A 15,952-nucleotide genomic window follows, 5' to 3' on the forward strand; every position below is an offset into this window, starting at 1 on the left:
TGTTTAATGATGGTCAACAATATGACATTTCTCTGAGATTATCACCAAGTCGAGAGTCATCAAGCCTCTTTCAAAGGAGCCATGTAATACATTACAGAAAATATCTGGTATTTCAATTCAATTATGCTCATCATTTTGACAAGCAAGCTGGTCCACACAGTAGATCTGAAGCAGACAATAATCTGATCTTTTATTTACATTTTCTTTAGCGGCAAGGTACACCTTAAAAATGTATCTTTCGGGGTATGTAAATGAATGATTACCACGTTAGTGGTGATAAGCTACAATGTGTAAAGCGGTTGTCTGTCCCAAATAGAGGCAAGGCTCCTAGTTTCAAAAATATAGTTAAGAGTGGTAAAAAGAAAAACAACATAGGCTTCATCATTCCGTTAAAGTGTATTGAAAGAATTAAAACTTTACTTTAAACAAAGTTTGATTTGACATAGGTACATCTTTACTCTGCATTTCCATTTAGCTCAAACAGATTGAAAGATTTCAATGCATCAGCAGTCTCTTCTTGGCAAAGTCGTGTATTACACATCAGTAACCCCTTATCCCTCCCTTCCCTTCCCTTCATTCCAAGTTGTATCAATTAGCAGTACATTGCACACTTGACTGATCTCAATGTGCTCAATTCAACATCATAATACAGATCTAATGTAGTCGACGTATTTTACAACAAAATCTTTTTAAAAAGACAGAAACAATATCAAATGAGTGACAATGAAAACTTGTTACAACGCATAAGAAAATCTGCAGGTTTATTAAATTGTATATTACATTACAGTAGTGAAATTGTGACCTTAGCAGTGGTGGTAGGTAATTGGGGGGCAGTATTTGCTGTTTTTCTTAAACAACGACCGACAATTGAGGTTATACTCTACATACACAAGGAGAGACGTTTCTTAACTCCCTACGCACCATTTCCATTTCACAATCATTCAAACAATCCTGCATGTGTAAGGAATTGATGATCCTTAATTAAACACCCACAGTACAGTTCAAGAAAGCAGTAAATCAATTGTCTTAGTCCATCTGGGTTGATCTGAAAAATATTTGTAAAAAAAGAAGTGCACAAGAGAATTGTGAAGTCACTTGAATGAAAGAAAATGGAAAGAGAAGGGAATTCTTGGAACATCAAGTAGTCAAGCTGTTGCAGAGGAAGATCACTCTTTCCTGGTATTGTGACCCTTGCTGGTGCTATAGAAGAGGAAAAGGTAACAGAGGGTTTTGCGTTGAGTTAACGCATCGTAACCAGCTCCTCAGACGAGGTGGGGTGAATGGCAATAGTCTTGTCAAAATCCTCTTTGGTTGCGCCCATCTTGATGGCGACTGCGAAGCCCTGTAGCATCTCGTCACAGCCCATGCCTTGCATATGAAGGCCAACCACCTGGGGAACAGAGAGAGACATGGGTCAGACGTAAACAGAGACACAAGCTAGCAAACACAACTTAAATAATTGGCACACAGAGATGAAAAGGTACGCAGGCTTTTGTTGCATTAATATACCATAAATACACCTGATTTAATCAATCCGAGGCCGGAAGATTAGTTTAATAAGTGGTGTTAGGCTAGAACAAAAGCCTCCATTGCACACCCTGTGAGTCTCCTGGACCAGAATGGAGGACTACTGCTGAGTCTAGTTTCAGAGGGTTTTGTTTCTGAGGGCTCTTACCTTCTCCTCCTTGCCCACACACACCAGCTTCATGATGCACTGGCTCTTTCTGGTGGTGACGGCGTGATACATGGGGGTGAAGGACGTCTTGTAACTCTTGACGTTTTCCTTTCCCCTGCTTTTAATGGCCTCCTCTGTAAAGCAAGCACCAATAGTAAGAATATAATCAACTTCTTAACGGAAATGCAAGTACATTTATGGTACAGTATTGTAGTTACTGGGTGAATTCACACAAGAACATGTTGGTTATGCAGCATGTCAGAAAGACTGGCAAAGGCACACCAACTCCACACTCTTCTCCAACTCAGTGGAGGACATTTTTGTTGAGGGCACCACCCACCTGAGGACATCTTTGGTAAGGGCACACTCACCTTCCGTGAGGCCCACCGTGCCAATGGGTGGGTGGCTGAACACTACCGTGGGGATGTTGGAGTAGTCCACCTTGGATTCCGGCTTGCCCTCAAACAGTCTGTGTGCCAGCTTTCTGCCTGCAGCAATGGCAACTTCCCACACCCAACGCAATAAATGTCACAATGGAGATTTGCAACCCCTCAAAACAGTCAGAGATAGAATTACACAGCAGGACAATATTAAAGAGTATCAACATTTTCTTTCTTAACCATTATATCATCTATACTAATCAATCTTGCAGACAGGACTGTAGATTAACTTTACAATGTGTAGAGGGAATAAATGAAGCCTTTATCTCAACACCACTACAGTTCATAATGGCCAGACAACCCTAATGACTGCCAGGTCTTAGGCGAACATGCAGGCCTACCAGGTGTGAGCAGGGCCTTCCCACACACGTCCCCCACAGCGTAGATGCCCTGGCAGGTGGTGTTCTGGAATTCATCCACTACGATGTGGCCCTTCTCATCTGTATCCAAACCCTGTCAGAGACACTCCCCAGTCAATAACCTCATTACATACACAAAACACAGAGAGGGACTATAATATTGACAGCAAACAAGTCAAAGATGTTGCTACTGGGTTAGGGTTAGGGTTAGCATTCAGGCAGCGACATGATCCTTACCCTCTGGCTGAGGTTGAGTCCGGTGGTGTTGGGCTCTCGACCAATCGCCCACAGCAGACAGTCTACTTCCTGGATGGTGCTGATCTTTTCCTCGTCGTTCTTCTTCTCTGGGTCTTTGGTGACAAGTGTTACCTCCAGACCCTTGTCTGTCTTACGCACTGACTTTACCTGCCAGCCGATAGAGATACAGGTAGTAAGATATCAACCACAATAACAACAAAGGATAGACTACAGTCTGTTTACATGCATAAACATCTAATGTTAATTCAAGGTGTATTCAAAATCATTGTGCTTCTACTGTTAATCAATAACAATGAAAAACGTGACAGTAGTTAAACAGCATCAACATCAACTGTGCTAGTACAAGTAATGTTTTTACCTGTGGCCTGGGAGGGTCCAGTGGTATAGCACCATGGCCTACAGTGCACACATATGCCCATGTCGGCATGGGTTAGAATCCACCCCATGCCATGCTGACAAACCCTCACCTCCTTAATTTCCTGTCTTTCTCCCTCCAATAAAAATGAAAAATATGAAAGTGGGACTGCCCCACAAAAAAAAAAGGGAAAAAAAGAAGGTAATGACTTTACCTGAGTATTCTTACACAACTCTATGCCAGAGTTAACCAATTCTTTGGTGCAATTTGAGCTTATCGTTCCATCAAAGTTCCTCAACACCTGTGGGGGGAAAAGGTGAAAAGGATAAGATCTTGTGTCTGCTGCTTCTGCGTGGTGCGACTATACAAAAATGAAAAATCACCACATTGGGTTGTGGTATGTTAATATGGCCCATTGTCTATGTATTGGTTCTTACCCCTGTTCCTCGAAGGATGATAGATGTTTTGGAGCCCAGTGTGGACAGGATGCCAGCCATTTCCACTGCAATATATCCTGCACCCACAATGACACTGCGTCTGTTGGATTGAAATGCAAAATGTAAATGTTTAGAACAAAGACGTACTGCTTGCAAACAAAACACTTTTTTGAAGTTGTATGAATTGAGATAAACCTACTTAGGAAGGTTTTGGAGCTCAAAAAAGCCATCACTGGTGATGCCAAGACTTGCCCCTAGAATTACATACAACAAAGTTAATAAATGTTCATGGACTTGGGTTATCTATTGGCTTAACTGATGCGTTCTTATTTCATGTGATGTTCATCAAATGCATTTTGAGTTATACATTGTTGGAATTGTACAATACTCCATGAGTGTTCGTTTACGCCTCCTGTCCTTTCATCTAACACAATGCAGAGAGAACGCCAGATGCTAGGGCAAGGAGAGCCTGGGACCTGTGGTCTCCAAGGTCAAATTACTTTGCATGTCGATCTCTGGGAGATCAGAATCAGAAAGAGATAACCTGCTAACCTGAAACACCATTTCCATGTAACATTGAATAAAGTACCCACTCCGAAAGACGTCAACCTTCAGACCTCTTTATTAGCATTAGCATTTATTACCATCTGCATAACCAAACAGTTCACATTGACTTTACCTGGAACATCATTGTCACTCAAGATGGTAGGGCGCCCTCCTGTGGCAATGAGGATGTGCGGCGCTGTGTATTTCTTTCCATTCACCTCAACGGTGGGTTCAGGGTCATCGGTGAAGCTAGCGTGACCTAGAATCGTCTCAATCTTAGCCTGAAGGACACCAAAGGTCAACATTATTCTACCTGGAGAGAGCATGTGTGCTCGGGCAATGAACAAAAGCATTACATCATACATTTGTGAACTGGCTGGATATTATTATGGTGTATGTGCTACTTAAGCCTGCTGCTTGCGTCAAACATAATGTAGTCGGCTATGGTAAGGAATTGGCAACGAATGGTAAATTGAGCATCTTACAGAGAGAAAACATATAGTGGAAGATGTAAATATATGAACTGGTTTGGGCATACAGTACCTTGTCAAGGTTGTTGCGATAGATGTGGTTCAGCCTACCAACATAGGCGTCCCTTTTGGTCTTAAACAATCTGCACACAACAGACACATAGGTTAGGGGACTGTTTAAAGATGAGAATCTCAAATAGTCACACCAATAGCCAACCAACAACCTGCTGTGGATCACTTCTAACTTCCCACTATTCCAATACTGGCTACATCATGGCCTCTCTAGGAAGCACATGCCCACAACCGTTTCCACTGGCCACTCCTTCCTCCACTCCTACTTTATCACCGCCTACTTTATCACCGCCCATCACCTTGAGTAAGCCCTGGGTGCGGAGCAGGTTGACCAATACCAACATAGGGAAGTGGGTTAAAGTGAAGCAACAGAATGCTGTGTGTAAGCTGAGTAGGAGGACTGGTGTACAAAGCATGTGATGTTATTACAGAAGGTACACCCTGGCTATAATGCCATGTCATGCTTTGTCATGTTCAAACAAGAGAGAAATGCTACTTTCCCTGAAAGATATCTGACAAAAGCATGAGAACACAGCCACACAGGCACCCGCACCCACCCACACACACACATGCCCAACTTACTCCCAGGCAAAGCGAGCGTGTCCACCTTCAAACCCGTAGTCAGAATGATCATGGAGATACTCTGCATGAACAGCAGCATTCCACATAACCTGAAGAACATAAGGAACAAGAAAACACTTTACTGTCTAGACTACATACTACTGGACATTTCAATAAACACACAAACTATGTGTTAAAAATATGCCATAGTAGATTCAGAAAGATCAGTGCCACTGCTACACAGTAAAAACTATTTAATGTGGCTACTGTATAAAGTATACTAAGAAAAGACACGTAGTTATTGGATATGAGAATGACTATTCATTGTGGACGTTCAGTCTCAGAACAGGTTTCCTGTAACCACGGCCCTTTTCCACCAAGGCAGTTTGAGGACCGGTGCCTAATCTCCAACCAGTTCTTCGCGTTTCGGCAGCAAAAGAACCAGCTCTCAGCCAGGAAAACTGGCTCCAGAGTGGCACCAACACTGGGAAAGCGGAGACGTGTACAGTGACGTAATGACGTGGCTCTCTAGCCCGTGGAAAAGCAAAGTGGTTCTTAGAAGGTTCGCAAGTTGAACAAGCTGCACTAGCACCAGCCCAGAACTAGAACTAGGTTCACTAGCACCAGCCCAGAACTAGAACTAGGTTCACTAGCACCAGCCCAGAACTAGAACTAGGTTCACTAGCACCAGCCCAGAACTAGAACTAGGTTCACTAGCACCAGCCCAGAACTAGAACTAGGTTCACTAGCACCAGCCCAGAACTAGAACTATGTTCACTAGCACCAGCCCAGAACTAGAACTAGGTTCACTAGCACCAGCCCAGAACTAGAACTAGGTTCACTAGCACCAGCCCAGAACTAGAACTAGGTTCACTAGCACCAGCCCAGAACTAGAACTAGGTTCGCTTCCAGCACCAGCCCAGAACTAGAACTAGGTTCACTAGCACCAGCCCAGAACTAGAACTAGGTTCACGTTGGTGGAAAGGGGGCATCAGTCCCCCAGGACTTACCATGAGAAAGGCTTTAGAGACAAAACATTGACAATAAACAGGTCTGTCTACTTCTACTATGCCCTTGCTTTTGATATGCCCAGTAACAACCCATTCACACATGCAAAGAAAACAATACCTTCTTCGGTACACAGCCCACATTGACCTGAAGAAGAAAATAACATCATCAGAACAAAAGATGACAAACATATTGTGGAAGATTGTGATCATTGATCAACTGATTATTAAATGCTATATTTTTTTATACTGTCAATTAATAATACTTTTTCTGGCTACTATTGTTGCAATGACACATTCCTGAGCATATGTAGAGGTGAAAGGTTACCTATGATTGCATATGTAGAGGTGAGAGATTACCTCTTCTGAGTATATGGAGAGGCGAAAGGTTACATCTGGTTTAAAGATTGAGAGGTGAAAAGATGGGAACAAAGAGGTGATTTGGGAATAAAAAGGCTGCCTACAGAGGAGATCTTTGTTTTGTTTTTTCTCTGCCCAGAGTCGTGTGTAGAGGATCTCTCTCTGTGCATATGATTTTAGTGTATTGAAAAGTTTCTGTCAACTTGGCATTAAAAAAATGGTTTCTTGATTACAGAATATGTAATATTCTAGACTACTAGACTGTGACCAACCATAAGAAAGTTTGGAGGGTTTTTTCTCCACAATGGCATAACAACAACTTTAAAAAATGAATACACATCTTCATTGTCTTTCTCATTTAGGGGATCTGTTACTCCTATGCAAGAGGAAGAGGAAATGGAGGATGTTGAGGGAACTAAAGAAAGAGGAACCTCATTCTCTGATCTTGTGCAAGAATACTACAACTCTCTGAACATTTATTACACAGACTCTAGAAGGAGAAGTAGCTAAGTCATCAGAAAAGCGAAAGAACGTTACTTTGTACACTCATACTGTACACAATGGATGTGAATTTGATTTAGATGCCCAATTTGGATTTAATCTAACATGAAAGGCAATGGATGTCAGATATTGAGCATGCCTTACATGACAGATGTGTATAGGCTTGCTTGCTTAAATGTTAACTGAATGAATGAATGAATGAATGGTCTTTATTGTCATTAATACAGTACAGGTACCATACAACGGAATTTAGGAGGGGGGGCTCCCCTGGTGCTAGGAAAAAATACTAAAAACAAGAAGGGAAAGAGCTGGTTTACATAAATAAAGGCTATGTACACTATCCACTGGGGGTAATGCCACTACCTGCAGCCATCACACTACCACCTGTTACACACAACTGAAAACGACTATGTACCAGAAGAGAATGCTCATACATGCACCCTATCCGTGACCACTAGTTTTAAACAAAACCACAACATTGCGCACAAAAACATTCCACATTCCTCCAAAAAGAGGAGGATGCTCTCGAGGCTTCGCTATGATGAACCCGCTGCTAACTAACTAACTAACTAACTAACTAACTAACTAACTACACACGTGTGACAGTTAAACAGGGGCAGAGAGAGATGGAGACAGTCCGTAGGGACTGCGATGCGATGGCATTTGGTCGTTACTGTTGGGGGACTAATCAGTCAGTGGCTAGATAGAACCAGGCAGGGCAGGAGAAGTGTTTTACTCACGCAGGTACCTCCAAGTTTGTGACTCTCGATCACGGCGGCTGTGGCCCCCAGCTCCGCCGCCCTCCGCGCCCCGGCCAGGCCCCCGGACCCTCCGCCGATCACCAGGAAGTCGAACCTGGTCGCTGCCGAGTCTGAGGCCATGCTCCTGCTCCGACGGGTCACTATGCTCCGACGGGTCACTCTGTGTCTGTAAGGAGGCGACAGGGACAGGCGGCTAAGTGTGATCAGTGGAGCCTGGTTCCGGGTACACTGTATTATTATTGCCATAACCAGGAAGCCCCGCCGCACACAACCGGACGCTGTTTGGGCAAATGGGAGGGTCAGTCCCACCCTAAGGAGTGCTTAGTCATTGTGAATTGACAACAATGGTCTGTAAAATCCCAGGAACTATTTTTTAACAATAGTCATAGCTTCTATAGTGATAGTTTTTGTATTATATACAAGGCCTCCTCCTGAGAGATGAAATACATACCAAATTATAGTATGGTATACTTGCATATTATTTATTTTAATCATCATCATCACTTTTTAGTATTTTAATATAATAACTATAGCCATCTTTTTATCCACTTTTCTATCATGATCTCACAGTTTTTTTTAAATATACTATACATGGCTGGCCCAGTATTATTCTTGTCTGTCCTTTATGTTGTGTTGTCATGTGTTGTTTTTAGAGAGTGGCGTGGCAAAATGGGGATAAATAAAGTATAATTGAATAGAATTAAACAATTCTGTATTTACACTGCAAAACTGACAGTTTTGGGTTGTTGTTTTTTTGCTCTGCAATGACAATGAATGACCTTTTTTCTGTCTCATCATGCAGGGATATCCTCCGGCTAGTAAACTACTGTGGTATTCATTCACACCTCAAAAATGATTACTGATCTGTCACAATTTGTTTCACAAGACTCATGCAAAACACTTGCAAGTGTTCAAGGAATCAATGACGCACTCACCTAAACGGTGTGGCTGTCACATGCAGGCCTACCACGGTGGAGAGCGACTGTCCACACATTCTGACGTACTGCATGATTAACTATGAATATTATTATGGTCTGGGTAGCCTATTACCTCATCTTTAGATGAATAATGTGTTGAGTACTATGCTAACCATCCGTTGCCCCGTTTTCGTTTTTATCACTTTTCTGCCATGCCGTTAACGTGTTATTAAAACACTTCCTGTGCCCTTGCAGAGAATATTTCAAGTTAAAAGCCCACCTGCAAACGAATTAGATTCAATGAGATGAAACTTTAATTTTAACAGGGAAAACACACTGCGACGTGCCCAAACAATAATACACTTTTAAACATCACGTTTTTAGAAAACTGTCTATAAAGAAAGGGAGGTGACTAGCCTAATCACCAAACTACCAAAACTATGCAATACATAACTACCTGCTTTAGAAACGAGTAGCATATTTGTAATATAGGGAGTGGGGGGGGGGCGGGGGTTATTATTATTAATTTGTTTACATTTGCCTCTTTATATTTGATAGAATCTCAATAACAAATAAAGAAGAAAAAAAAAGACAATTAACATCAGCCAAAAAAGGGTTCATTGCCTTTTTGACACCCCCCTTGGGCCTTATCTGTGCACCTGCCTGGCTTCAACTTTGTTATCATTGCACACAGAGTACTGACAAATGTAGTTTGGCATCTAACCAATGCAAATAATGGCATGGTGCAGTAAAAGGTTTTACAGTGAGTATATAAATCAATATAAAGTGCATATACATGAGATGTACATGAGTGTGGAACATATTCATTCAGATCAATGAATGATATACAGGCCAATTGTGCATGTGTAATGCTTTTCCTAAAAATGTGTATTTAATAAATGCTGGCCGTCTTCATTACATTCATGCAACAAGGGGTTAAATTTCTTTGCCGCGCAGCCAATCACAATGTAGCAGATCCTCTACGCTGCGTGAGCGTAAAGACCCGTATGGAGCAGTGTCCACTCCCTTGTTTCGTTGCTACGAGAATGCGAATTTGCAAGAAAATACATGTACAGATTTAATCTCCAAATGTAAGCTTCTGCATTTGTTGTATAACGATTCATAAAGGGGTTCGACGTGAAATCCGCTCGTCTGACTTCTAGAAGTCCGGTTGTGTGACTGTGAGCGTTGCTGGTGGAAGAAAACATGGAGGTCACAACAGCCGTTGACAAAGAAGGTTTGTTCACATTTTATTATTGGCCCAACAAACGGACCTGCACGACGATAACATGGCCGTAGGTCTAAGAAACCGATAGATTATCTTGCATCATGCGTTTATTCTCAGCATGAACCGTGTTTTTCTTTAAACGTTTTTCTTCTATGTACATAGATCCATTAGTTCAGGTCGTGTTATTCCCGTCGTTTTTATACCATCTTGACGTTGAACGAGGAGGTGAGCAGTGAGCTGGGAATGGCTGGGTCGGCGCTCACACACAGGCCTGTTTGCATCCGGGTATTCCCCCTCCCGCGGTATATTCAAATTCGAGGTGTTTGCTATTTGAATATTAGTATAGTATATATAATATAATATAGTGTTTTGATATTGTATCATATCTATATCTATAGTATACACTCTAATATCTATATATACACACATGTATCATATCTATATATACACTCTAATATCTATATATACATATATATCATATATATATATATATATATATATATATATATACATATATAATCATATCTATACACTCTAATATCTATATATACATATATATCATATCTATACACTCTAATATCTATATATATATACATATATATCATATCTGTACACTCTAATATCTATATATACATATATATCATATCTATATATACACTCTAATATCTATATACATATATATCATATCTATATTAATACACTCTAATATCTATATATACATATATATCATATCTATATATACACTCTAATATCTATATATACATATATATATCATATCTATATACACTCAATAGCATGAAATAAGTAAACAGTACTGCGTTTTGTCTGTCAGGAGACCAAATCCGGTAGCCAGGCAGTCAGATAAACAGGTATGTCGTTGTTGTTATATTGGAAAACAATTACCGAAATAGGGCTTGATGAGTGTCATGTCACTATTTTGCTGTCATTACAGTTTTTCCCAATTGCTAAAACACAAAAGCCAATTCTCTAAACCAAATGACCAGTTCTCTAAACACATTTATTAAAACTAGCTCCCATTTGCCAAAACCATAAACACATTTCACATGAAGACACAATTCACAAAACACAATCCTCCTTTTCTCATAAGTCTAAACACATTTTGTCTTGCTAAAACACAAGTTGCAAAAAACTCTGCTCAAATTCTCAAATTAAAGCTCATGTGATGCAAAATGCTTGCCACAGTCAGCAAAATTTGAACACAATGAACACACCTAGCTTCATTCATTAAACATAACGACTCAAAATGTAAGACACTTGTTGCAAATGATTGTGTGTGTGGTATAGTTCCATAAACAAAAAAATAAAACATCACACCCTGAACATTGTTTTCAGTGAGTATTGTTGTGTGTAATGGATCCTCTGTAGTGTTTGCACTTTGCATTGAGTTGTGATACAGTAGTGTACATGTTACGGTACATGTGGGAATACAGTACATGTGGGAAAACTAGGGTTAGGGTTAGGTGCTAGGGTGCTAGGGTTAAGGTTAGGGTTAAGGTTAGGGTTAGGATTAGGGGTAGGGTTAGGGTTACAGTTTTTCTCAATTGCTAAAACACATTTCACAAAACTTCTCTCCATTTTCCCAAAACTCTAAACACAACACACTTTTCTAAAGCTACATAAGCAAAACCACACCTTCTCTCTTCAAAACTCAAACTTTCACACCAAAACAGCTGCTCAAAGCCTGCAAAAATGTAAACACTATGCATCAAAAAAAACTGGGACTTTTAAAATTATTTGACGTGCAAAATAATATGCAGCAGCTTTTAGGCATGGTGACACTAGCTTTTCCAATGAGGCACCAGCACTTTTCCACACTCAATTTTCCCCAAAAGGGGGGTATGGTTGTTCTGATGACAGGGTGATGTATGACTGCTGTAAAAAAAAAAAAAAAAAAAGCATGTGATCTAGTGCATCGCTATCAATTTGATGATTTAGCGCACACCTCATACAAAAACTCAGCTACAACACCCCCCACCCCGTCGACAAAAAATTAGGGCTGGGCTAAGCCCCCAATGTTTCAAGATCTCATTACGTTTTCTCTCCTTTCCTTCTCTACACAGACAAGAAGACAGATCAACCCTACCTTTGACAGATGGAGACAGGACCTGCCTTTTTTTCTTCAGAATTGGGTTTAATTCTCCACTAAAGAAAGGAAGGATCTCTGCCACATGGATAACAGAGAGGTTTTTAACATGTGGAACTCTGAGGACAAGCGAGTGAATTATCTTGACCTATCCAAGATGAAGCCGACTGCATGTCAAAAGGCTCTCCCAACATTCTCAAAGGATTATAGGCGTGAGGAGTTTGACTTGCAATACGTAGTGAATTCACCAAAAGTGTGGCAATGTGAAAAATGTGACTTTAGGGCTACAGACTTTGCCCAGTTCAAGAAACACAAGTTGCAGCATGATGTACAGCTTATGAGATTTTACTGTTTCTATTGCAACCATGTCTGTTGGAGCAAGGAAGAGTTAAGCCATCATGTAGAGAAACACAACAGATTGTCCCCCCTCAAATCTCATTACTATGACTATTCAGCTGAGAAGGAAGCCTGTGTTAGGGTTAGGGTCAATGCACCGTCTGACAAAAGACCCAGTCAACTAGTCGGTGGAAAACCACTAACTGCTTTGCCCCGAGTACCCAGAATTAGCATCCATATACCACCAGTGAGCCCAAATCCAAGGATCACACCAAATCCAAACATCCCACCAAATCCAAACATCCCACAAAATCCAAGGATCCCACCAAATCCAAGGATTCCACAAAATCCAAACATCCCACAAAATCCAAGGATCCCACCAAATCCAAGGATTCCACAAAATCCAAACATCCCACCAAATCCAAGGACCCCACCAAATCCAAGGATCTCACCAACTCCAAGGATCCCACAAAATCCAAACTTCCCACAAAATCCAAACATCCCACAAAATCCAAACATCCCACCAAATCCAAGGACCCCACCAAATCCAAGGATCCCACCAAATCCAAGGATCTCACCAAATCCAAGGATCTCACCAACTCCAAGGATCCCACAAAATCCAAACTTCCCACAAAATCCAAACATCCCACAAAATCCAAACATCCCACCAACTCCAAGGATCCCACCAAATCCAAGGATCCCACCAAATCCAAGGACCCCACCAACTCCAAGGATCCCACCAAATCCAAGGATCCCACCAAATCCAAGGGTCTCACCAACTCCAAGGGTCACACCAAATCCAAGTGTTACACCATTACGGACGAGGAATATCATGACCAGAGAGGGTGAGGAAGGACTTCGGGTCGGGACAGTGGCCAATGCAAACATGATGCCCAAAAGCCAGATGGAGCTGTTGACCCCGTTGACTGAACCACTCAAATACCAATACAACAGGCCTTTGACTGTCTCTTTCCCCGACGAGGTGAGTCTTCCCCCCGGATGCCTTGTTGAACTTGTTGAGGTTAAAACTGTGAACGGGGCAAAGGAACTGAAACTGAGAGTAGTCCCTCCAGAATTGGACGGGTCTCCAGTGAAAGACTGCAGGGGCACAACCTCACAAAATGCCACCTCAGGGAACGCGTCATCCAGGTATGTGTCTGACGTCACTCCACACAGATTAAAACTAGTGAATGAGGGATCTTGCACAGCCAACAGGTCAACCCAAGAGGCAATGAACCTGAATCAAAAATGCCCATCAACTGCCCCCTCATTAAATAGTGTGCAGTTGAGAAGAAATTCCCATGAATCGAAGCTGGTGAGAGTGAAGGACGAGCCGAAGGAAGTGACATCAGTCTCCCCTGTCTCAAGTGTGTCCGTCACTGTAAATGTCCAAGGTCCGTCTCCATCTGTAGTATGTAAGGAAGAGTCATCCTGTGTCCTCCCCGCCAAGAGCTTTTATCTTTCTGACCCCAAAACATCTGTTTGGATCCAGGCTGAGGGATGGAATGAGAGATCCATAGAGTGTGAAGGTCCAGAATCCAAAAGTTTCCCAGTGATTTCATCTGTGTTTTCGCTGAGTCAGCCGCCCGACGGAGGCTGCCCTCCTACCTTGATGGTGGCTCTCCGGCGCATAGCAGTGGACAGTGGTACGTCCACTATCAGGAAATCTGTGGTCCTTGACAAGATGACCGCTGTGCTCAATGGACATGATGAGAACGTAAAGGCAGGAGAGAGTGAAAATGTGGCCACAAAGACTATGACCACTATTCGTGAACCTCTAATGACTCCACAGCCCTGGAACCAGATAGACACTGAAAATACTGTTAAATCTTCACAGCTCACCCAAACACTGACGGAGAATTTTCAGAACACCAAGAATGAGAAGCCTCGTATCACCATAAGAGTGGCCACAAAGACTATGACCACTATTCAGGAACCTCTAATGACTCCACAGCCCTGTAACCAGATAGACACTGAAAATACTGTTAAATCTTCACAGCCCACCCAAACACTGACAGAGAATTTTCAGAACACCAAGAATGAGAAGCCTCGTATCACCATAAGAGTGAAGATACCTGCTCTGAAGCTCAAAGAAAGCAAGAAGAAAACTGAAAATGTTGTGCCCACGTCAGTTCAGCAAGAGAAAACGCATAAGAATACTACCCACACAAATAGCCTAGTGGCTGAGTGCATTACAGAGTCAGTCCCAAGCTGTACAACAAACAAACAGGACGTTCCTACCAGACTCTTCTACAAGTCCTCACTGAAAAGGTTACATTTAGAGGATAACAGTGAAACGCTTAATCCACAGGCACACAGGCAGGAATGCAGCACACTCTTACATGTACAGAAGAAAAGAAAAAAACAACACAAGGCACACAGACGAACAACATTCGCACACATGTCATGTGGCATGACGGTGGTTCTCTGCCCAACCCCTCTGAAAGAGGACCAACCAGTGAAGCAGCCCGGCCCCAACCAACCTGTGGTGGTTCTCAACCACCCCAAACCACAGGCCCTGAGGGGGCCACCAGGGGGGGAGGCTGTCACAAATGGACTAGCCTCTCAGGAGGTTGTCCCCAAGTGCCATATCATGAAAATGAGGTTGAGCAAAGTTATAGGAGAGACGTATGAGGTGGTTGGATGTACTGTCAGGGCCACGCCGTAGTTAGGGTCATGGTAAAGTGTCATCATGGAAGAAAAATGACTAAAGCAAAGGACACAATAGAGACTTCTACTAAAGCAAACAAGACTAATAAAGTATTGCCAGTTGTATTTATTTAATAAGATATGCAGTTTAATTTGAACCTGCTTTAAAGAAGTGTTGCTTCTGCAATATCATCATTGGGAGCACAGGTGTACAAATGATGACGCATGTAAAAGGACAGAAATTACATTCAATGTTTATTTCAGATTATGTATAAGATTGTAAATACTGTTCTTTTGGAGAGGGCAATTGTACAGAATATGCCAGTATTGCCATACCACCATTGTTTATTTTCAATTGGGAGTTTATGTAAGGAGCCATGTCAAGCCCTTTTTAAGTACTCGTTGAGTATTTACCCTATAGCATAGTGAATGTAATGTTTTACAACCCTCCTTTAGAATTCTAACAGGTGCTTTTGACATTGGTGTATTAGAAGAAATGCAAACAAATAAATGAGTATGCTAGAAATGAGTTATCTTTTTCACATTCAGTTTTTCCACAGAACAACACAATAATGATAATAAGAATTTTAATCTGTGGTATTGCCTTACTTTTTTAAGACCCAGTTATTAAATAGTACTTCTCTCCATCATCTTTTTTATTATTTTTATTATAATTAATGTTTTCATTGTTTTACAGTAGACATGGTATTAGATTTTATTCTATGGTTATTTTAGTTTAACAAACAGACAAAAATAATCTGTTACATTTCAGATTATTCACATGACAAACTACAGTGTTCTCACTCATGTTCTGCACTCTATGGTATTGTTGTAAACTATATTAATCTTAATGTGCCCTCTGAGAAATGTTGATTCTTGTCATTTCTGTATCATTTCAACAAGTGTTTTCTTTTAT

At 41.5% G+C, this 15,952-nt stretch overlaps 2 protein-coding genes across 2 annotated transcripts; one reads left to right on the forward strand and one right to left on the reverse strand.

Moving 5' to 3' along the window:
• Positions 1–91: 91 nt before the first annotated feature.
• Positions 92–8,941, reverse strand: gsr (glutathione reductase). Its single transcript, XM_080526714.1, has 14 exons — positions 8,738–8,941; positions 7,782–7,968; positions 6,302–6,328; positions 5,195–5,283; positions 4,614–4,683; positions 4,204–4,351; positions 3,724–3,778; positions 3,525–3,624; positions 3,302–3,388; positions 2,712–2,879; positions 2,457–2,568; positions 2,047–2,178; positions 1,676–1,809; positions 92–1,390 (listed from the first exon to the last, which is right to left on the reverse strand). The coding sequence occupies exons 1-14, from the start codon at positions 8,809–8,811 to the stop codon at positions 1,241–1,243; spliced, it is 1,533 nt and encodes a 510-aa protein (XP_080382840.1). The 5' UTR covers positions 8,812–8,941; the 3' UTR covers positions 92–1,240.
• A 4,332-nt stretch (positions 8,942–13,273) lies between these two features.
• znf518b (zinc finger protein 518B) lies at positions 13,274–15,890 on the forward strand (the record flags this gene model as incomplete). Its single annotated transcript, XM_080526329.1, has 1 exon — positions 13,274–15,890. The coding sequence occupies one exon, from the start codon at positions 13,274–13,276 to the stop codon at positions 15,053–15,055; it is 1,782 nt and encodes a 593-aa protein (XP_080382455.1). The 3' UTR covers positions 15,056–15,890.
• Between the last annotated feature and the right edge of the window lie 62 nt (positions 15,891–15,952).

The sequence above is a fragment of the Nansenia antarctica genome (genome assembly GCF_963989245.1).
Source record: "Nansenia antarctica genome assembly, chromosome: 3".
NCBI classification, from domain to species: domain Eukaryota; kingdom Metazoa; phylum Chordata; class Actinopteri; order Argentiniformes; family Microstomatidae; genus Nansenia; species Nansenia antarctica.